The following is a 25,079-nucleotide window of genomic DNA, read 5'->3' as shown; positions in this document are numbered from 1 at the left end:
GCCATTGCTGCCTTTTTTCATTCCTCTTAGAGGGTGACCCCTCCCCCACTGCATTTCTTGCCTGTTTGCTGCTGCCAGCACAGGTGGCTGCCACAGCAGTTGTAGACTGGCTCATGGCCGGCCTGCTTGATCTCCTCTCCCCCCACCCTCTTCCTCCTCCTCCTCCTTCTTTCCCTTCGGTGCAGCTAGAGCTGACTCCTCCTCCTCCTGCTTCTTTTTCTCTCTCCCCCTCTCCTGCCCAAACTGCCTCCTTTTATAGCCTCTCCTGTCTCTGCCCCCCTCCTCCTCCTCCTTTCTCATGGGGGAGGGTGAGCCAGAAGTGAGCCTGGGGCCTTTGCAGCTCCAGAGAATTCTCTCATAGTAAGTCCTTGCCTGTGCTGTCTCTTTCTCTCCCCCACTACACTTAGCTAGGCAGGGCTGCGTACCACCTGCCACTCATTAATGCACCACAAGTGGTACGCATACCACCGGTTGAAAAGCCCTGATATACTGTAAATGAATATTGCCTAATCTGAACACTGAAATTAAAATTTTACTTTCACATATATGAACTAAACAGAAGAAGCTTCTTGAATGTAAAGCCTAGTTGTATAGGAAACTATTTGCTAAGTACTGATAAATCTTAGTTTTTCTAAAAGATTTTACTCTGGATGAATTTATATGTTCCCAGCAGCCCGATCTAGGCTCCAGAGACCTGGAAAAGGTCTCCGGAGCCCAGATAGGGCTGCTCCCCCCCCCTGCAAAATAGCTCCATGGCCATAGATCCAGGAGGCAGAGGTCTTTTCCACGCCTCTGGAGCCCGTATCGGGCCACGGGGGGCTGTGGACGCATCCCCTGGCTTCAGATCGGAGCGGCAGCAAGAACCACGGCAGAGAGGAGACAGACCTTTTCCAGGTGAGTGATCTGCACCTCGGAAGCTCCCTAAAGCAGTTTCTTCTCCCCCCCCGGCTCCGTAATGGCTTTCGACTGGAGCTGGAGCAGTGCGTGAGTTCCGGCACCTTTTTTTTTTTAAACAAAAAAAGCACTATATAGATCTATTGGAAAATTATTGTTTATAGTCTGAAAATGGTGAGTAGATTTGAATAAAATTATCTTCAATTGCAGTGTTTCAATGTTCCTTTATATGCTGACTTTTTTTTAGTTATAGCAATTTTGTACATTTTACAGATCCAATCAAACATTTACTTTTCAAATATTTTGCAATAGCTAGGGCAACAGTAATTTAATCAATTTCTTAGCTGAACCAATTTATATGCCATAAGAAACAAAGATTTCCACATGTATATTCAGGAAAATTTGAGACACACACTATACAACATACTCTTACCAATAAATTATTGGTAGGTTTAGAAGACATCTTATCTCTCTGAACTAAACATCAGAATCCAGAATCTTTAAAATGTGACTTGATATACTGACTCTTTCTGTCACAAGTTATTTCTACATAGCACATTGGCTATAGGCCCAGACAATGGAACCACAAAATCTGCTGGAGCTTGACAAAAACCATGATTACTAGAGTCATTCTGACACAAACAAATGTCCCTAACACTTCCCAGCTCAGCCAAATGTTATCTGAAACCTGCCATCTGTATAAAAATTATACAGCTTTCGGAAAGCAACAAGTCTTGGAAGAACACTGCTTTTCATTTCCTTTGTTACTGATCTAATAGTACTAGCAATCTATGAATTTATACAGTTAATTGCATAAGAAGAAATCTTCAAAAACTAATAATTTAATGTACTATTGAATAAAATGCTATATTTAAAGTAAATTATTTCAGAATATTTTAAAAAAGTAAAAGGACAAATGAGAATGATTTACTTCAGCACTTTGCAAATATTTTTAAAAAGGATTACCTCCTATGTTATTTTTGATATTTTTTACTGCATTTGAATTCTCAAATACAAACATTCTCACTGCAACCTTTGCTGAAATTAATATTCTATACTTATTTCTGGGTATTGATATTTATGTGTATTTTAAATACTTGTATTATTAAAAAATAATGTTTGATATTTTTACTTTCCTTTCAACGTCATTTTTTGGATGTCATTTTTTCCTTCAAAGAGGCTAGAAAAAATTATTAAATGCAGCTGTTTACCTCACATTTTAAAAGATTAGGAAGGTTTGCTAGTTATTTAAATCTATTGAAATATGGCACTATAAGCTTTATTAAAAAATTAATCAATCTTTTACAACTATAAATATATTCAATATACCAATGTCAGCTGTGACCATAGTTGACTGGTTCTCTGGAAGGGAAGCAGAGATCTGATCTTGGTCCATGCTATGTGAATCATCATTGACCTCATGCTGACTCTGACTGAGTTCTGATCGCAGTTCAGAATATTCATCTTCTTCTCTGAGGAATGAAACATAAAATATTTGGAATAAATAAACAGAAACTGAACAAATGTAGTTTAATAATTTCAAATGATCAAAGATGCTTTTTATAGATATTCTATATTACATTCAGTAATATCTGTTTCTAAGATCTAGAACATTAATACAATGGTCAATGAAGGGAACATAAAGCATAAAATTGATCCCAGAAGGTACAGAAAATAAAGCTACAGTACATTCAGTGCTTTGTACTAGTATTCAGTTATTTAAACTCTGCTTCCAAATTGTTATTTTATTTATTTACCATTTGTAACTTCCAGGTTTTCAGAACAGCACAGAAATGGTCAGAAATACATAGCTTATACAATTCCACTTTCAACCCAGGTCTATCTAATCTACTCTCAGGGATCTCTCATATTTTTCTTGCATTATTCTTTTGCTAGTGGGTGGGGTGTTTCACTTTTAAGAAATTCATTATTTCACAATATTAATTAGCAGTATATAAATGAACAGAAAATATATCAAGTTGGAAAAATCAGTCACTTTCTTTCACAGAAGGCTATAGCTAGGAATTATCTTCAGTAGCACATTTCTTCAGGCATGCTAAAATTAATACTTTAAGAACTACAGAAGTCATTATTTCATACCTTAAAAGGAAATTTATCTTACTGTGTTGACACATTGTACAGCAAACTATTTACAAATATTTCAATAACACATTCCAATAGAAATAGATTTTATTTAAATATATAGTTCAAGGGTTTTCTCCTTCCTAAGAAAATATTAAGTGCAACTATTCAACTACAATTGAAGGCAGTAATGGAATACTCCGGATGCCCACAAAATTCCTTCAAAGATGCCTATATTCAATTGGCTGAAGACTTTCCTTTAAAAGGATAGCAATTATTTATGATCAAATGCTAGCTGTTTCTGATAAAAGGAAAACATAAAATTATTATTTGCTCTTTGTGTAAGTGCATAACTATTCAAATTATCAAAATTAAATTCAAATTAGAAGTTTATTAGGAGAACCAAAAATATTCAAAACATGTCAGAAGTTTGTTTAAAATTGAGATCAAAGCTATATATTTATTAAATAAGAGAACTAAATTCTAAATAGCACAGTAACTGGCACACAAATCAAAATACACGATAATGAAATATTGGTTAATGCTCTATGAATACTTAATTGCTAGGAACATTACACTCCAATAATAATTAGCTTTAGGCAAAAAAACAATTACCATGATGTTGAAGATATGTCTTTTTTTTGGTTAGAAGGATTATTTGTTTGCATGCTTAGTCAACTCTCTGCAATTAGTCATTCATTTCAAAACTTGAATTACTTCTTTCCTAATGAAAGAGCTTATCACCATATTAAAACTGAACACACAAGATGCAATGAATCTCAAATTTGCTCTATTTAGCCAAATTGGGTTAAATTCAAACTAGGAGGTAATGTTAGCTTTTTCTTTGTGAAAACAAACATTGCATACTTGTTATAGCTGAACACAGTGCAACAATCTGGAGAGCATCCCTTACACATGCAATTTCCTTATTTTAAAGGAAAGACTGATCAGTCTTCTTCTCTAGTTTTCATTTTATAGAATCCATTTAAGGAATATCTTTTTCAAAATTAATTTAGTTTTGAAAGAAATCTGTCTAACATATTTCAGTTTAGCATGCTCCCTTTATTTAAAACATATGCAGGCTAATAATCTGCCTCATGTTAATATTAGTATTTCTGAGTTAACTTAAGTATGATTTCATTGCACAGTTGTGTTTCCCACATGCCTCTTTATGCCGTGCATTTTTTTCTTGCATATTTTAGTACATAAGTGCTTCCATCTCACCTAGATATCACATATATTAAAAATATACAAAATTAAATATAATTATATGAATCCAGTAAGTACTTTCTTCAAAAATGTGTTGTACCATCTCTTTTATTTGAGGTATCACAGCTTTTGATTTCTTGGTATTCTACATCCCTAATCCTAACTTTTCTGGCACTAGGGACTGGTTTTGTGGAAGACAATTTTTCCATGGACCAGGATGGTGGTGTTTGTTTGCGCAACCTAGATCCCGTACATGCACAGATGAAGCTTTGCTCATTTGCCCACCATTTGTGAGGCCCAGCTCCTAACGGGGTTGGGGGCCCTGTTCTAGATGTATTGGTCATACTGACTGAAAATTGTGAAGTTCAACACATCGGGAAGACTCTAGGCCAGTGGTTCTCAACCTGTGGGTTGGGACCCCATTTGGTTTCGAATGACCATTTCAAGGGGGTCGCCAAACAACGCAGTCCGCCATTTTTTCCCCTTTTCCTTAACTGTGCTACTCCCTTTTATTCTATTGGCTTTTGAAAGCCAACAGAATAGACTGTCTTGAATAGAGTCTAATTATATTGGCTTTCAAAAGCCAATAGGAATTGTCCAGGCTGTCTCTGCCCTGCTGAGCCTGCCAAAAGTCCCATTCTGCAAATGGGGCTGCAAGTTTTCTGCAGCGAAGGCGAGCTGTCTGGAAGTTTCCACCCCTCCCTGCTGAGCAACTACTAAAAATGTAAGTAAAAGTGGGCCAGGGGTGGGAGGCCGGCGGGCGCAGGGAGGGTTGCTGGCGCGTGGGGCCTGGCGGGTGCCTTACCTCCCTTGGGCTGGGCCAGCTGGTGGCCCAGCCGGTGGTCGGCCTGCGGCGTCTCTGCCACTTTCCAGCTACGCCTCGGCCGGCGCAGGGGGCGGCACCACGCATGCACGGCGCTCCCAGGCAGGGAAAGTCCTCAACTTATGACCGGTTGGGTAGTCCTTGACTTACGACCGGTTGGTGGTCACGGCATTAAAAAGATTGAGAACCACTGCTCTAGGCTATGGGAAATTGTATTACAGCAAACACAGTATGACTCCAGACTGAAAGTTATTTGTGTATGGCTATTTAATAAGTGTATGGCATATGTAAACATTTCAAGCTGTTACAGAAATTATAACAGCTCATTTTCTTTCAAACTATTACCTAGCTGAGGATACAGTTTTCTTAATACACATTTTTGGAATCAGCCTCTTTTTAAGAAGACTATCATATTTTTTCTCAGAGTTTTTAAATTTTGCATTTTAATATTTCAATACTATTGCTGTTTAATTTTGATACTTCAATAAAGTTGTTTACCTTAGGCATGTGTTAGTGTTGTTTTAATTGAAAATGTAATTGATAATTAAAATAATTACTAAAGACTTTAGCAGTCTTCCTTCCAGAAGAATTAGAGAAGGAAGACTAATTCTTTCAAATCACAAATACCATCTTCAATGATAATTCATCTTTTCAGAAGATATTATATAAAATTTTCAATGATCTAATACATGGTCCTAATGAGAGCATATTAAAGTCTGCATAACTACTAATGCTTCAAAAATATCATGTATTTATTAGGGTTTTTTAATTTTTCTTTTCAGCATCCAATCAGACTGGATTTTTTTATATGTTTAATGATGGATGTTTGGGTCATTTTTTCTCTTTTTTTCCTTTTATATACACTTTTTTCTTTTTTGTTGTTACTGTTGGATGTATGTTTTTTGTATATATAATAAATATATACATAAAAAAAGAAATATCATATATATGATATCCTGGATACAGCTAATTGCTATGCTATTTAAATTTATTTTTGAGAATTATTAATATACATAATAACAGAACTATTTTGAAATATGCTGAGTTGATGAAAGCTCTCTACAAAAACCTAGTTTTCTAGTTACTAATCGTTGATTGTTATCACTTATCCTTCTAATAACAGATCATATATATTTGCTTTTCTCATTAAACAAAACACAAGAAATTATATAAATTACACAAACTTTTACTCCCCACACACTCCTCCGCTAAGGAATTAATTTGGGATGCTGACAGGGTGTGTGCACAGTAATTCTCTCATGGTTTCACACACAAACTAAAAATTGGCTCTTTTCCAACTTTCATTCTGTTTTAATCAGTGCTGCCACAATACCTTGATATCTATAGTTTGAAATCCTGTGTGAATAAAAGTGTTGTTATAATTCAACTTATGTTAATATTTGTATTACATCTTCTCACTGTTAGTTCTCTCATATGAATACTGATTAACAATCCTCCATTTTTTTCTGACCTTTGGGTAATCTGAATGGGTGACTTTGTTCCCTTGTGCAACAAATCAATTTTGTGAAGTTAAAAGATTTATAGTCTAAGGAATATGGAAAAAGGAAAATCCTTTTTGAGTGTAAAGGGAAAAAAAAGAAATTGAATTTTATTTTTTCATTAGGGTTAGGGTTAAGAAAAATAAGCAATTTCCCTCACATAGCAAACTTATAGTTAAAATAAATATACAGCATCAAAGCAAAGAATAATTTGCTATCAAGATAAGTTTTCACAGCATACTAAATGACAGTGTATAGCAGTGGTGGCGAACCTATGGCACGCGTGCCAGAAGCGGCACTCAGAGCCCTCTCTCTGGGCATGCATGTCGTGCCCTGGAGATGGTGAGGGACTGGCCCCTGCCACCCTGGCCCTGCCCACCCAGTCTGCCATGACCACCACGGCCACACGGCACCCGGTGATAAGTGGGTTTTGGGTTGCAGTTTGGGCACTGGGTCTCTAAAAGGTTCGCTATCACTGGTGTATAGAATATGTCATACACCAGTGAAGATCTAAACAGAAGCTAAACACCTCTATATTCGCTAGATAAGCATTCCTAAAATTAAGAGTTAATCAAATACAGTTTGCTTGTTTCAAGTCATTATTTCAGATACTTCCAAAAGTGACAAGGATAAACTGATCTAAATTTATTAAATAATCCACAACATAATAAATGGACGTTAGAAATGTTATTTTAATTAAGCTAAATGAGAAACAAGTCTTCACCCTCAAAAGCTTATAAAAATCATATATTTTGAACTAACATCTATTTGATGAATTATACAAACACATACAACTCTTTACACAGAATAAAGAAAAAATAGCAAACAGCAATGATATTTATCCTTTTAGCTATTTTTTTCAATAGGAAAATGATTTCAAATGGTGAATATTGTCAGTACTCTTTTGCTTGCATTAATGAATTTTAGACCAATGCCTCTATTTTAATAGAAGAATTAGACCTTTTGAGGCAAACTTTATAGCATATTAAAGATTCAACGATACAGTGCTTAGCTATCTTTTTTTAATTATTCATAGGTACATTATAATGTAAAAAAAATCCTAGAAGAAAAAGTGGTAAGTTATTTTCATAACCCTGGCAAAAAAAATCTAGTATGGATGCAAACAATAGGACTCAATTTAATTCTATGTCTTACAGTAGAGGCCAAAATTGTGGAAACTTTTTGGGAAAAGTGTACAATAGAAATGCCACCTTTAGTTAAGTTTCCACCAATTTTTCTTCTAATTTCTTTATAATTGTAGCCTTGTTCATTTAATAATACTATTTTACATTGCTTTCTGGAAAACCAGTTAACTCTTTGCACCATTACTTTAATTTTATTACGTTTTACAAGCTCACTAAATGAAAGAACACAAAAAAAACTCAACCAACTTGATAGCAATCACATAACACACTGACAAATATCTTCCTCTCAGCTTCAATAGATGACATCAATAACTGAATCCTACTGTGATCTGATTGGCTCATTGCCAAAACAAGATGACACCTGATTGGCTCTCTAAATACTCATGCTCATTGGCTACAATCAGATGAAAGAAAGCTACCTGATATTAACCTAAGCAAGTTGTGCTTCCTTTTCTGGCTATTTGGCTGCAACTTTTCATAGAACACAGTACAGATAATTGAACAAATTTTGTTGCATTACATTCTTGATTAAATTATCTTTCCATTGATATATAATTTTATGGCACTACTCCCCCCAAAAGTGGTGCTATTAGCCATCAAACCTCAAAAATACACTTTTCCCAAAAGATTTCCACAATTTTGGCCACTACTGTATTTACACCTCTAAGATACTCTAGAGTTATCATTATAACTTTCATCACTCCATGTGTTTTTAAAAAATCCTTCCACTACTAAGTCTTAAAAACTTATAAAAAGTTGAATTATTTGCAAATTTACTTTGATATTTTTAATTGCCAGTAGACTAAATCATAATCTAATAGAAAATATTAGACATGAAAATCACACTTTAAGTTATTAGCAGACTATTCTTCTCATCCTTGCTGCTTTCCCAACTATCCTTCCTAACATTTAGCTACTCTGCTCCCTTTCCCTGTTTTAATCTCCATAGGGACCTGGGTCTAATCACAGGCAAATTTCTTTAGCAATGCAGCAAAGCTCAAAAAGTTCATAAGGCCATGACTATATAGGGAATCCTTAATGACCCAAGAGATTTTAATTTCCTTGTCTATATTTGAGCTGATAAGGTTAAGGATTATGCATGCATAGAAAATAAATTGTAAGCAAGGACAGTTTGTGACAATGTATAATGTTATTATTAATCACATGATATATCATTATTAAAGCATCAGTGTTAGTTTTCAATTTCCTAAGTCAGCCACATGAGATATTCTTAATGTTGACCTTATTCTGGCAGAAAAATACAAAATGAATACCCTATAATAAAAGCTGAAGCTTATCATCTGATACTGAGCAGAGCCTTAAAATATTTATTAAATAACAATAAAACTTTCTAGTGACTATATAACTGAAAATGTTTTTCAAATCATTTTTTAAAAGTTAATAATCGTAACATTAAAAAGGGAATTGTAATTTAAAGTATTTTTCCACTATTATAATATTTTGAAAGAATTTCAATACGATGCCCTTTTAAAAAAATACAATGAAAATACATTGAGCTATAACTAGTTCACTTATCCAGTAGGCGATTCTAATTTCAGAATCATATCACTTAAAAAGAGATAATAAAACTTAATTATTTCTGTTATTTCCTTTATTGCCTTGGTAACATTATAGTTTTATTTGCCATATAAGCAGAAAGTTAACCTGATCTATCACAACAATCGTCATTTAATTTTTTTCTTACTAGAAGTCAAGATTATAGTTTTCTGTATACTTGTTATTAAATTTTTTTGTTAACAATTACATTTTAAAACATCGAACTATCAAATATGTAAGAATATTAGTATTTTTATTAATGGTGTAATTTGCAAATTTATCTTTTAACATTTGTTAACCAAGGTCTATTTTATAGAACTAATTTTTATAATGCCCCCTGAAAAATCTTAGATCAACCTTCTCTTCTCTGGCAACCTATAGACATATTCTAACTAGTCATAGTTTATCTGTTAATTCTTTGTCTGGTCAGCTATATTACAATTCAGAAAACACTCAGTTTTGATTATACTCTATGTTTTAATATGATCCTTGGGGCAAAGATACTGTATACCAATGGCCATGGTTGATTCCAGCTAGGCTTCTACTTGGGCAGCACTTCACAAATGATGAGCGAAGTGATATACTAATGGGGTAGGCAGTTCCCAAGTTTTAAAGAGATTTTTATGTAAAACCATGCATTTTAAATTTGACATGGAAACAATGATGTTTACCAATCATGGTAACCCGTGAAGCTGAGGCTGGACCCTACCCAATAGAAGCCTGGTCATAGCATTCTGGATCTGCTGTGGTTGATTGTTTCTTCCAAAGGTATTCAAATTCCAAAACACAGGAATTTAGTCAATCTATTTTGTTGCATACCAAGCAGAAGAGAGTATATTTGACTTCATTACAGTAATTACAACTTCGAAGCCACTCTGCTGCAATAACTCAGAGCAAGAATGCTGATTTTTGCTATAACAATTTATGAACACATAATTTACAATGCTACAGCCTTTTTTTTTTTTTTTACAAACTTTTGGTAACAAGTGTTTTTAAAAACTAACTAGCACTATTTCAGATAGTTTATCTTTCAAATCTCATATTAAACTGTATATAACTGCATCTCTTTAAAAATATGTTTTCCATGCAGCTGGAGTGTAAACAATTGCATTGTTGTAAGATAATTCAGAATGATAATTGGCTTGTCTTTTTAATTATTATGTCACCTCCATCAGATGCATTTGAAAGTGTTAATGCCTTATCCAACTCATATTGCGGTATGGCTTCATGTATGCTTTGTTGAAAAAATTTGAAAAATTTTTTACAATACTAAAAACCAAATCAACCCTGTCATTAAAGAAAGTCAGACTACTTAGAGAAGAAATATATAATATTGCACTGCATTGAACACTCTCTGCTTACATTTATTTTTGAAGTCATTAAGTCATTTCTACCTGTGCCATTCAGTCCAGTAGGAGTAAATGGAAACTGGCAGGGCCCAGGAAGAAAACCTTTGAAGTCCTGGTACTCCACTCTCTGGAATGTCATTCCTTCAGGCACCAGGTTGGTTTCTTCCCTGTTGGCCTTCCATAAGGCCTTGAAGATGTGGCATTTGCTTGAAACTCGAAGCCCTAGAGATAGGCCCCAGTTTGGTTATATTGACTGTTCAATTGGGACTTTAAAAATTTTTTGGGTGCTATGGGTTTTATATTTTTTGCATATGTTTTTAATCAGGATTTTTATTTTGTTAGCTGCCAGAGTCATGAATATGAGATGGACAGTCATATAAGTCCACTGAATGAATAAGAAAGAATAACAAATGGAATTGCATTAAGAACTTATTATAATTTAGTATGGATCTTACTTTGTTTGCAAAGTCTTACATACATAGATGATACTAGATAAAAACTATTGGTCTTCATTACTAAAATGTTACTCTCCATATATTTTGCATACTTTGTACATGTAATTTTACCATCTATTGATAAAAACTTGTGATTTGGACAACAAATCTATGTAACATTAAAGATTTTTCTTGTATAAAACCAATGGATCAGAGTAGTTGGTAGAATTAATATGGACTACTCATAAATAATACTCATTTATAGTCTGTGTGATGCCTTAATTTTTCAAGGATAGACAGCTCTGGAAGATGTAAGAAACTAAAGAAAGGTATTAAGAATCATCTAATGGCATAAATGGTCAGCAAAGCACAGTATCATGTTCCCTGGCAAAATCAGGGCACTGCCACTTTTTCAACAACTTTTGGGTGGATTTTTGGAAATGCAATCTTGTTAGAGACTAAAACACCTTTTTTCTTTATCATTATAGGGCTCCTGATCTATAATGGAGCAGAGTTTTATCTATGAACCCTCATGCAACTTCTTTTCCAGTACTGGCCTGGAAATTACTGAAATGAGTGTTACAGCTTCTCAATCTCCCTGGTTATTGCAAATAAAACTTGTTCTGCTCCTGTTATCAATAATATAATTTTCTCCAGTGACCAGAAGATTGTTGACAGACTGTCAAGGCCTCAGGTTGCTCATTCCTATTATAAATAGTTAAGCTTAAGGGTTTTTTAAAATGAACTTTTAATTCTGTGTTATTTGGATAGGTATTAAATGCTAAGGACTTGGAAAGAATGTCCAACAGCTATAGGTGACTTGTTGTTATATTTAAGATATACTTCAGTGGCAAGAGAGTTTATGAAATGTCCAGGATATGAATAAGGAAAGCAAAACACAGAATTCAGTCACTAATCTATGGTCTGAAAGAATGTATATTTAGAAAGAGAAATTGTTTTCACCAAACGCAAGAAGTATGTCCACATACTTGTTAATAAATACAGTTGTCATTGTACCTTATAGTAGTTCCTTGCAGTCGATCTATTTTCTTATTTAGCTCTGCAATAATGCTATGAAGCTCTGTGATCCGTTCCTCATAACGAAGCGTTGTACGCTCTTGTACATCTTCATGCTCTCTCATTAGGTGAGATTGCTCACACTAAGTAGTGTAAAAAGAAATTTTGAGGTCATACGGAGGCAATATGGAATATGATGCAAGATGGTATTTTACAACCTGTCATCTTACCAAACATATAAAAACTTGTAACAGGTTTAGATTAGTTAGACTGGTTAATGAAAAATTTCCTTCAAGGTTTAATATAAGCCATAACAATACTCCTTTTTGTGTAAATATAATTTTTGATGAAATTATTTATCTTTTTTTTTTTTAAAAAAAGCACCCAATGAAGTTTAGGAAAATAACCTTGCTCTGACCCCAGACTCTTGGGTCAAAATGAGGAAATTCCCAACTGGTGAAATATAGTATATTATATTTCTGATTGCCATTTACTTGTTTTAGTTTGCTTTATAATGGTACCTTTAGTATTTTTATTTTCTATTTTTTATTGTATATCACTCAGAATGATATAGTTTGAGTTGGCTTCCCATACAAATATACTAAATAAAACAAAGTTAATCCGTTATGCACAGTCACAGCACAGGAATAATGTATTCTCATCACTACAATATAGTTTATAGTCGGTAACTGAAACTATAAACCTTAAACTATAATTTACAGAACTTTTGGATCACACATTCTTTACTCTTTAGTTTATATTCTTTAGTCTACATCCTGCTGTAATATCATATGCATTTCCTGTTCCAGTAAATAGTAAAAAGATTGACTTCTGGATGGTTTGGATCTTCTAAAAAAGGTGGCAATGACATCTGGATGTCATTCCCACTACAAAGAAAAGAGGCCAATCTGCTCAGTGTGTTTGCTAAAGAAGCATCCCATCTGGTGAGATGGATCACATTGAAATTATTTTTGGCTATGTACTAGTCCCAAACCTAATATTAAAGAAGAGGAAGACTCCTACCAAAAACATTGATCTGGAACATTCCTGATGGCAACTTATGCAAAAATATATATGAATCACAGAAATCAGAATGAAAACCCTGTTAGTTTTAAGATATTGATACAACAATTTAATGGGTCCTCTCATTTTAGATATAAAACTTTATGATAACATACTGTAGCTTAATTGTAATGAAAGACCGTATCTCTATAGACTCAGCTCTGAGACTAAATTTAAATTTTAAGTGATGAAAGTTCCATATGAAGACAGGATCATTATATTACTCAATATATCAATCAAATTATTCATAATAATTTATAAGGTGTGTCATGTCTGAAGTAAGGGGGAGGCTAGTTTTCCATTTAACTCATTTAGAGTAGGCACAAAGCAGAAAGTAGGAGCAAAACGGGATGCAAATTTTTTTCTTCTTTAGAGTAGCTAGAGTAATGCTTGAATGATAGTGGGTGGATGAGAATGATTAATAATTCTGATATGGGGATAATTTCACATATCTATTGGTTTAACTGGATGCAAAATACATATTCCATTATTTTACGGTAAAACAGCCACTGCCTGAAAACTAGACCAGAAATTTATGCTAGATAACTGTGCAATCCATGACATACTGTAACTACCCCATTTGCTTCGCTGGAAAATTATTCATGTTTTTTATGGAACTGTCAACCAAAATCATTTAAGGAAGTTACTTCATGCTATTTCTCTCTTTTATCACAGCAGCAACTATTTCAGACACAAATTTCACAGTATAACATTTTAATTAATTGAACAATTATTTTTAATACTTGGAAATCATCAGAATTTAGAAAACTGATATTAGTTATCTTGTATATTAAAATATTCACAGCCACAAATATAGTACAACAAATCATTAAAAATATTGAATTGCATAATATTAGTATACCGAAGCTTATTAAATATTTTTTCTTTAATTAATAATCTGTTTTTATAGAAGAGTATCTGTGTATTAATATGTTTAATATAGTTCGCGTGTCTTCTCCTTCCAGGATGTTGATGACCAAATCCCCTCTATGCTACTCTTGCAATTCTTCATAATTATTGTAGATGCTGCTTTGTCATATATTGCTTCTTTTTTCTTCTATTGTTTCTTCTAACCAAGTACATTATATAGAGATGCATCAATGACCCAAATATTTAATTGATGGTCATTATGAAGCTTTTTTTTCCCCCTCTGCCATTTCTAGGATTCTCAAGGTTTGATCTTTTGTTACTCCACAAAATTCTCAAGATTCTCCTTAAGACCATACTTCAAAGGCTTTTAGACTGTTTAGTCTCTTTGGACGTTCTTCAGGTTTCACAATTGACCAAATACAGCATCTCATCATTCCAATTCTTTATTTTAAATCTATTTTCCTTGAGATTAGAATATTTTTAATTTCTAAAACAGCATTCCAGGCAATTTTTATTTGCTTCTTTATATCACCAGTTTTTTTTCTCATCTTCTAAGTTTAAATTTTCAAAATCAACAAAATGTTGTCTTGCTAAAGAAAGGTATAATTGATTATTGTTTTTATTCTGGATCTTCACTTTTTGTATTAAAATGTAACCTACATTTTTTACTATTCTCAGGCTCTTTAGTTCTTCTTCCAGTTCCATCAGGAGCATAGTGAGCCGAGGTGGCGCAGCAGCTAGAGTGCAGTACTGCAGGCCACTTTAGCTGACTGTGTTCAGCAGGTCAGCGGTTCAAATCTCACCGGCTCAAGGTTGACTCAGCCTTCCATCCTTCTGAGGTAGGTAAAATGAGGACCCAGATTGTTGGGGGCAATGTAAAATAGATATACATTGCTTACCGGTGTACACCGCTTAGAGAGTGCTTGCACTTAAAGCGGTATATAAGTCTCATATATAAATAAATAAATAGTGCCATCTGTATAGCTTAAATTATAAATTATTTATTGATAATCATGGTGAAGTTCTTAGTTCATCAAATATTTTTCAGTATAGGCACTGAAAAAGAAAGGCGACAGAATATGCCTCTAGTGCTCTTCCTTCCGGATTAAAAACTTATTTGAAACTTTCCTTCAGTCTCAAAATAAAACTGCTCGTAATGTAGGTATATTATAATCCACCTTAGAATTAGAAATTATAGTTAGCATGTGATTTCCAAAGAATAATTATCTGGTGATGTAATGATCTTACTATACACTTGCCTGCTTGATACTGTAGTTTCCTCATAGTAAAAAATCTGAGATTTCATATTGAAAGGAGTGAGATAATCACTTGAGATAATGAATGAGATAATGTCTTGTTCTAGGTATACTGCACAATAGGAAACTACTGAGAAAATTCAAGACAGACTAACAAACTACAATGGAAATGTCATGAATGTAATAATTTGTGGTTATTAAATTATATTAATACTAATCAAAGAATACACAATTCCGGTATATGTATTAACTCCTGTCCAACTGAACAAGGATTTCTTTTTCGATGTTTCTGCTATTATTGTTAGCAGATAGTCTTCAATAATTTGAAACAAAGCCCTAGGTTACAAACCAGGAGACTGTTGAGTTCTAGTCCCACCTTAGGTATGAAAGCTATCTGGGTGACTTTGGCCAGTCACTCTCTCTCAGCCCAACTCATTTTACCAGGTTGTTGTTATGGGGAAAAGATGAACAGGAAGGAGTATTAAGTATGTACTTAAGTAGGAAAAAGTTGCAGTGTACAGTGGATTACTCAACCCAGCAGTCAAGCTTTGTCCATAACAACATTTCATGTAGATTTTGGCCAATAAACTGGTTGGCAAAGAATGAAGCTCATGAAAAAAAAATGGTTCTTTAATTTTGTGAGCAAGTTTGTCAAGTCAGGAAGAGCTAAGTCTAAGACATTACAATTGCAGTTTTCTAGGTATTAGACTAACAGAGTATGGCCTCCAGCAACAAAAATACTGTCACTGGAAGAAAAATTGAAATTGCAACATAAAATTCCAACTAACAACAGTGAGACGTTTCAATTGGAGGACAATAAATCATCCCCACAGATGGCAAGAGAGAAACCTAGTCAAAGTTGGCAGCTCAGGTTTTAGTGCTGAGGAATGGAGGAAAACAAGATAGCTCTAAATCAAGTGGCAGTGACATAAAAACCATTTACAAGATATAAAAAAAAGTTAGAGGGAAAAAAAGAGGTTCATGGACAAAAAGAATTAAAAATGGCAAGCTAGCCCCAAATATACAATGATGAGAAAACAAGGAAAGGTATAAAAAAGGTGGAGCCAAATTTAATTTCTCAAATTAACAAGTTGACAAAGTATTCTAGTCAAGTTTAGCTTCTTTAACGTAGTCTGGGAAAGCAGTCAAAGCTGAATCTGTAGAAGACAGATTGCCAGACCCAGGAAGAGGAGTCAATCAGGGAATTAGTTTAGAGTCTTTATGGAGTCAAAAGAGTCGAATCGCCCCCCCCCAAATGCTGTTGAACTCTATCTAAGTTCTACCCAGGGGCAAATTGTTAGTTTGAGAAGATTCCTGTGTAGAGGCATGAGCAATAAAACAGTAAACTGGAACTTTTATGTATGGATCTGATTGTTTGCCCCTGGCATTATCAATTCAGAGATAAATAGGTAGTGGTTGAACCATTCCAAAAAGAAACTGAAAGTTAAATTTGTTTTCTTCACATTTTTATAGCATTATAGCATTCACTAACAACCAATCTAAATATCTCCTGAGTATTTTGTACCATCCCAAATCTATAACAGGAAATAATTATTCTATACTCTTATCAATAGAGCCTAATTTTGCATTTGCCTTTTTTTTAACAATGCATCACATTGCTACTTACCTTTTTTTTCACAACTGTTATTACCAAGCCAGGTATCCCCATCCTTTACTTGTGTGCTTCATTTAATTTCCTAAGTGAAGAATTTTGTATTTATCTTTACTGAATTCATTATGTTATCTTTCAGCCCATTCCTCTAATCTCTCACAATTGTTTTGAATTTTACTTCTGTCTTCTTTGTTAGTAACTATCCTACTCTACTTTGTATCAGCTTAAATTTGTTTCCTTCTACCTATTCATCTAAGTCAGTGGTTCTCAACCTTTCTAATGCCGCAACCCCATAATACAGTTCCCTATGTTGTGGTGACCCCCAACCACTTATACATCACCGAGTACCAGGGGCGTGGCCAAAGAAAAGGGGGAAAAAATGGCGGACAGCCTTGTTTGGCGACCCCCGTGAAATGGTCGTTCGACCCCAAATGGGGTCCCGACCCACAGGTTGAGAACCACTGATCTAAGTCATTACAAAACTGTTTTAAGAGTCTAGGACTCAGGATTCAGTCTTGTGGCATCACACCCAATATCACTCCAATATGATGAAATGTCATTAGTGAATATTCTTCAAGTGCAATTTTGAGACTGTTGCTGTAGGTATCAACTTGTCATATCATCTCATCCAGCCTTATCCAGTCTGCTAATCAAATATTATCTGTCCTTTTATCAAATGTTTTGCTAAAATAAAGGTATAGTTTATTTGTATATTGCCACAGTTTATTAAGAAAGCTTAATACCAGAAAGTAAAACATAGGTAGTCTAGCAAGACTCTGCAGAAGACTTTTGGATTTCTTGAGAAATCCATACTGACTCCTTAAAATTGTTTTAATTAATTTCTCTACAAACAGGAATTTTGCTTCAATTGGTGAGAAGCTCAATAAATATGCATGCTATTTTGGACTAAATGCACCACTTCCATCGATATAAAAATTATTGATCATATTTGCAGAATTTTGTTTTGCATGAACTGTACAAACTCTTTGAACAGGGCAATAACTGGATTATGTATTACTAAAGTAACTTTGTTTTACACAATTTTGTTCAATGACCTTAATATAAAGAAACTACTTTGGTAGACTTTGATATGTTAATCTGTGAAAAGTCACATTTGATGCCTTTGATATAACAACAATTCTTTTGATTGGTTTATATGCTTGAGATATTGAGCCAAGGCCATTTTAGTAAGTTGAACAATGACTAACCTGGGCTTTTGCCAATTTCTTTTCCAACAAATCTCTCTCTCGTTCTGTTTGCTGTAAGCGCTTATTAAGATCAACGATGTCGCCTTTCAAAGATGCCAGTGCTGCTAAGTGGAACTGTGACATATAAACAAAACAGAGCTAAAGTTAAATACAATCAATAAAACATGTCCTAGTTGAGACAATGCAAGTGGTATAATTCATGTATAAAATTTCATACTTTGGAATTTCAAATGGATAAATAGAACAATTTCACATTATTCAAAGTTCTACTTTGTGTACCTCCAGCACTAATATTTAATACTTTTTCTTTTTAAAAATTTATAATTCATTTATTAACCAAAATTCTACTCTGCCACAATTTAGGGACTTTTTAAAGCTGACATTGGTTACAAAAAACAAGTAAAACATTCACATCATAACAGTGATAAAAATGTAAACGCAACACCACCCAAACACAAAACCAACACAATAAAAATAAAAAAGTAAATATGGCATAATAAAATTAGGACTTTCTCTTGAGTAACTCCATCTTTAAAAGCTTCTATAACATCAATGAGCAGGGTAGTCTAATTAAAACTAGGAGGCCAATCCACAGAATTGGCTCCACTCCAGAAAAATAGCACTTCTAACTTTATAGTCTCCTGGACCTCCCAAAAATGCGGGATTAGTAATACGTCTCTCTGCTTAATCTAACGATGGGGACAGTACTGGCTGAAGTAGATTGTATTGCACCTAGGCAGCAAATCATAAAGGGCTTGAAAGGTTAAAACCAATACCTTAAACTGTACTCGGAAATCAACTGGAACAAATATGAGAGTATTTGTCTATCTAGGAATAACTGTGATGTAACAGAGAACCCCAATATATCCACAACAGCTCAGATTTACTAGGCCTCACCTTCAGCTGTTTTTTTCCAGCCAGATCCAGGTGGCTTTCAGGCACCAGAAAAGAACATCAACAACAGTGATGTACAATTGGGTATCATCAGTATACTAATGATACTGCACCCCATTGAATGACCTCAAGCAGTAACACCCATTCAGGGTCCATTTAGCCAATCATTACTTCCTCAGTGTGACAGATTGGAACTAACCACTGAAGAAAGGAGCAGGACCATTATAGGCCATTGTCTGTTATCTTCAACCTCTGCATACAGTCCAACAGGATAGCATGATTGATGCCATCAAAAGCCACTGAAAGGTTTAGTCCAGAAAGAGTTCACCACACCCATACAAGTCTCCAAACCTGGACTTAGTCAGAAAATCTACTTTTTCTAAAATGCTGTGAAATTGATCCACTACCACCAGTTCAACAATCTTCCTAACAAAATCCAGTAAAATCAGTGGGAATATGCTCCTCTTGTATAATGTCTAGCAGAAATCATCTGCCAAGGTAATAAAGATTAGTTCAGTCCCAATCTCAAAGTGAAAACAAAACAATCCAAATGGAAAAGAATATGAAATCCAGTTGATACCAGCTCCTTAAATACTCAAATTATAAGTTTGAGAATTAGTTAAAATGGCAAGATGGAATGATTTTTTGTGGTTTTGTATTTTTATTGCCTAGGTTATTGCTGAACTGTCATTGAACTAGCATTTACAAATCCTTATTATTATTTTCTTAGAAGTACACTACATTATGCTCTTTTAAAAATGGTTATTTCATTATTTATTTATTTAATTAGATTTGGGAGTTAATTGATTTCCAGATTATTTTGGGCAGGTTACATCCAAGGAGAGGATTTGCCCATTAAGAAACAATTCTGATGAAACACAGAATCCTAACGTATCCACAGCAGCTCAGCTTAATTATTATTATTCAGTATAAAATGAACACAACAATTTCATTATAAAATGGTTGTCTTTCTCAACAATACATTAATTAAGGAATTTAATGAACATACATATTCAAAAACAGCCAGTTTGGCTTAGTGGTTAAGGCACCATGCTAGAAACTGGGAGACTGTGAGTTCTAATTTTATCTTAGCCATAAAACTATCTGGGTGACCTTGAGCCAGTCACATTCTCTCAACCCTAGGAAGGAGAGGCAATGGCAAACTACTTCAGAAAAATCTTGTCCAGACAACTGCAGGAACCTGTCCAGGGCAGCTCCAGAAGTCAAAAACTGATGTGAAGGGGTATCCTCCCACCCACTCCACACGCACATTTTCAATATGATTATTAGAAATGTGATGTTTTCATAAGGAGTCTGAGAAAAACAAATACTTTAATAGTGTACGTTTTCTCAGAACTAAACACAATTTAATTACCTGGAATTGGAGTATAACTTAATAACATAAGAGCAAATGTCGCAAGGCTTTAAGGAAAAGAAACCCTTTTTATCTTTTTACTGGAAAAAAATGATCTATTTTTTTTTACCCTTTCCTGAAATTGAATAAAGATAATTTTGTACCAAGCATTGGTACAAAATAGATACTGAAGATTTATGCTAGTTCCAGCATTTTTTCTTTACATAGTAAACTGACAGCAGAGAGATAGACTTATACTGTATATACACCTTGAAGAAACTGGAGGGAACCAAAATGGCGAAGTGAAAGCACCTAGCGATCAGGGTCCACTGGTAAATTTCTATTTTTATCTTATACTATCTTTTTAATCTTTTTAAATTACTGGATCATGTGCATAAGGATGAGATTATACATGGAAAAGAGGAAGAAATGACAAAAAATGAATTTTGGCATACAGATATTCCTCAAACCATCTAAGAAACAAAAAATAGATGAATTTTTTAAAAAGCATGTGAAATGAAAACTTAAGTAATGACTGCACGAATGTTAACATTATTACTAAACCAAACCCTGCACATATTTTAAATAGATAGGATTTGCTGAACTGGAACTCCTAAGATGATAGTCCAGAGGCATTCTATTTACAACAGTGAGGAACCAAATTCCTTAGACATTTTAGATATACTAATCTTCTCTCCTGAGCAGCTTAACAATATTTGACTATTTAGCACAGTGGTTCTCAACCTGTGGGTCGGGACCCCATTTGGGGTCAAACGACCATTTCACGGGGGTCGCCAAACAATGCAGTCCACCATTTCCCCCCCCCCCCCTTTTCCTTAGCTGTGCTACTCCCTTTTATTCTATTGGCTTTTGAAAGCCAATAGAATAGACTCTCTTGAATAGAGTCTAATTCTATTGGCTTTCAAAAGCCAATGGGAATTGTCCAGGCTGTCTCTGCCCTGCTGAGCCCGCCAAAAGTCCCATTCTGCAAACGGTGCTGCACCAGTTGAGTAGTCTGCGACTTATGACTGGTTGAATAGTCCTCGACTTACGACCAGTGGGGGGTTGCGGCATTAAAAAGGTTGAGAACCACTGATTTAGCAGAAATAAAAGTGAAAGTAGAGTAACTGAAAGAGTCCTTTGATGCATTTTTCCACAATAAATTGACGCACCTTATCCAAACTGCGAAAGGAAGGAAGGAAAGGAGGTGCGGAGAAGGAGGGAGGGAGGGAGGGAGGAAGGAAGGAAGGAAGGAAAATTTCCACCACTTACTGCTAGCTTCCCACAAAAAAACTCAATGGGAAAGCCAATCAGAAGTTGGAAGTGGTCCCACTCCCACTGATTTTTGCCCACTTGTTGTAATTCTGCTTAGATGAGGAAATATTCTTTAAAAAAATGATCCAATGAATATGGATTGTCTAGTCATCTTTAAAACTTTGTTGCTTAAACTGTAGCAATGTCATTTTAACAGTCATAGCTAAAAACATCTGTAAAATAAGATGAAGCGGATTAATAGCTTATTTTCCTAATGTCATTAAGGAAGTGTAATTTTTTTAAAAATATGTACTAATATAGCTATAGTCTTTAATATAAAAGGTCTGTAATTTGCAACTTCAATGTACATACAACTTTGTATTGCTTTTTTTGTTCATTGGACAGAAGCTGTTGAATAGGGCTTTGCAATCTTTCATTTGATCAATTTAATCATTCCTAGGCAGCTCTCTTCTCCCAGTCATATGTAGCAACATCACACACAGAAGATCTAATATCCTCAAGAAGGAACTTTTGAATCTCACAGCAAGACAGATTTAGATAACAGGAATATGGTTTTTAGGAGTCAAATTAGAAACTAGTAATAATTTCTAGTACAAAGTTTAACTATATAAACTGTGGCTTTTGGTTTGGGATGCAAATGATCAGGAAGCAGAGAATATATCACTAAAAATAGTGTACTTTTCACCTTTTCCAATTACATTTTTCCAATTACATTTTTTAAATTCAAAGTTAGCAGCTTTTTTGTGTTATTTTGCTTTTTTGCTACTATTTTTGTATTTCAAATGTTTAGCAATAAACACATAAATTAAAAAAAATAATACGTTTAATAAATCCTTCTCATAGGCAGTTTTCCAGATGTCTTGACTATAACTCCCTTCAATGACAGCCATCATGGCATCTGAGATGAAGGGCACTGAAGTCCAATACATTTGGCAGAGAAAGACTAGGCAAATGGAAACTATAATAATCTTTTCTCAACAAAAATTTTTTTGTATACTGAATTGGAATGATTCATGAATTCATGAACATCACAAATACAAAGAAAAACTCTGAGAGAAACAAACAAAGCGCAGATTAAAAATTCTTCTTTTCTTTGTTGTTTATTTTTAAAGTATGTTGTGTCCTACAGAGAGCTAAGAGGCCTGCACCTGTTCAATGTGGAAGCAGGAGAAATGCTGTGTCTATAGAAGTTACCGGTGCCTGGAGCAAGTTTCATTGTACATGAAACTAGAGATTTTCCTTAAGGTTCTAAACCACAGAATTGGAAAGAGAGCGATGGCTAAATTAAAAAAATGCCTAGCCTGTAGTAGATGCAGAAGTAAAATTATATCTGTCCATCTCATATCTCTTTGAAATCCTTTCAAATCCAATCTAAATTGCTATTTGATGATAATGTGGGGATGGAGTGGGCTTAACTTAATGATGTTAATAAGAACGGTTTCTCTTTCCATTCTTCTCATTAGTATATGAGGAAGAGAGAAGAGAGAAACACAGCCAAAAGAATCTAAATTGTTTTGGTCTTGTCCCTTTGAATGATATTGTCAGATCCTCAGACGACTTCTTGTGGCAACTTAGAACATCAAGAGTTGTGACCTTCCGCACCTCAAATATTGACCATAGCTCAGGATCCAATCTGGATTGGTCACTGGGACCAGAGGTTTTGTCTTCCAAACTTTCTGGACTCGTGTTGGAGCCCGTCTTCAGGGAACTTCTCTCTAGCAGACTGCTGGAACATTGTCCTTTGGACAAATGGGACCAAAGTGGATAAGACACAGTGGCATGTTTGGCAAAAACTATACACAGCATATCAGCACAACATCTCATACAAACCATTAATTGTGGTAGTTTAAGGGTGATGATTTGGGCTTGTTTTGCAACCACAGGACTTGAGCACCTTGAAAATCATGAACTCTTATGTATACCAAAGTATTTTAGAGTCAAATGTGAGGCCATCTGTCCAACAGCTAAACTGTGGCCAACATTGGGTCATGCAACAGGACAATGATCCCAAGCTCACCAGCAAATATAGAACACAGTGGATGAAAAAAAAAGAATCAAGGTGTTGCAATGGTATAGTCAAAGTCCAGACTACAACCTGATTGAAATGCTGTGGTGGGATGTTAAGAGAGTTGTGCATAAATAAATGCCCACAAATGTAATGAACTGAAGTAATGTTGTAAAGAATGGGTCAAAATTCCTCCACAACCATGTGAGAGACTGATAATGTCATACAGACAATGATTATTTCAAGTTATTGCAGCTAAAGCTATAGAATCATAAGGTGTACTTAGTTTTTCACATTTTTCAGTTTTTTTCCACTTTGTCTTTTCTTTTGTAAAATAAATGACATGATGTAATATATTTTTATTCATCTGAGGCTGTATTTATTTACTTTTAAGAACTGCCAAGGACCAGATGATTTTTTTTTTACTATGTCCTGATACGTAAAACCATAGAATTGTACTTTCTTTTTCACATAACTGTATATATGAGTATGTGTATAAATATGAGGATTTGGGCTCTTATTTTTTCCTTCTTTAATTAAATAGATTAAATAGCATTCAGGACACCTAGAGGCTTTTTTTGTTAAATAAAAAACATGCAAAGAACTAGAAAATGGCAAAATTCAAATTAAATTTTGTGCACACATAGCAGTATTACCAATATTGTGGCAACCTGTTATAATCCTCATTTGCAACTGTACATTTGTTGACAGATACAATATAATTTGCTTCACTGTCATCAATCTTATTGCAGACCTATGTGGTAAACTTTACTGAGAAACTAAACTTTTTATGAAACCAGTTAAGAAAAACCTATCAATAGAAAATCTTAGGAAGAAATACACAGTATATACTCTTTATAACACCCAGTATTAAAAAAGCGAACTAAGGATCAGATCAATAACATGTATTTATAAATCCTACATACAGTCATAAATCTTATATAGCTCTTATGCTTTCAGTGAAAAAAAAACCCTCTTAAATAATTTTTGAGCCCAGAACAAACTTGCTCTAGGACAAAAACCATGTATAATAGCCTTTTTTTTTTTTTTAAAAAAAATAACTTAGTAAAACAAAGGGGACCTGTAAATTTCTGAAAAATATACCCCTGATTTGCAATGAAATTAATGGATCCCTTTCAGAGATTTTCCATTCTGTTCACTAAACATTAAAAACTTCATTCTCTTCCTAAAACATTTCTATTTATGAATATTCACACTAACCTGAGAAGAATATCAGAGTTCCGAAGATAGTAATTCTGCCTCAAAGACTGTCTGAACAGCCAACCTTCTGGCTCCTAACCTTGAGCAAGGCTGTACCCCACCCAGTTAGAACAGCTCAGTGATGACTGGGTAGAAACACAGATGTGCTAATGTATTTTTTCTCACCAAACAGGTTTTCAAGCTTAGATCAACCAACGAATGGAAAAGCCATTCAAACAAAATTGAAGTTGTAGAAATATACCATACTCAAACTCCTAACATTTCTGAGCAGGAAATTAGTTCCGTGTCTTCAGTATTGTTAAAACCTAACTGG

General features: G+C 34.4%; 1 protein-coding gene across 3 annotated transcripts in view; it reads right to left on the bottom strand.

The window, feature by feature from the left end:
• MCC (MCC regulator of WNT signaling pathway) overlaps positions 1 to 24,873 on the bottom strand; it is a 72,819-nt gene extending 47,946 nt beyond the window's left edge. The window contains exons 1-5 of one of the 3 annotated variants that reach the window (XM_039366376.1): positions 24,767 to 24,873; positions 18,018 to 18,131; positions 16,825 to 16,894; positions 12,010 to 12,152; positions 2,224 to 2,366 (exon numbers count right to left, since the gene is read on the bottom strand). In XM_039366376.1, coding sequence (XP_039222310.1) covers positions 2,224 to 2,366; positions 12,010 to 12,152; positions 16,825 to 16,866 — 328 coding nt within the window. In that variant the 5' untranslated portion in view covers positions 16,867 to 16,894; positions 18,018 to 18,131; positions 24,767 to 24,873. Of the gene's footprint in view, positions 1 to 2,223; positions 2,367 to 12,009; positions 12,153 to 16,824; positions 16,895 to 18,017; positions 18,132 to 23,142; positions 23,395 to 24,766 lie in introns of those variants that run through there. The other 2 variants (XM_039366377.1, XM_039366375.1) reach the window with 2 other exon arrangements.
• Positions 24,874 to 25,079: the final 206 nt, after the last annotated feature.

The sequence above is a fragment of the Crotalus tigris genome, unplaced genomic scaffold, assembly GCF_016545835.1.
Source record: "Crotalus tigris isolate CLP2741 ecotype Arizona unplaced genomic scaffold, ASM1654583v1 scf7180000020270.473046, whole genome shotgun sequence".
In the NCBI taxonomy this organism is placed as follows: Eukaryota; Metazoa; Chordata; class Lepidosauria; order Squamata; family Viperidae; genus Crotalus; species Crotalus tigris.
Note: the sequence above shows the minus strand (reverse complement) of the source record. Positions and strands in the feature narration are given on the sequence as shown.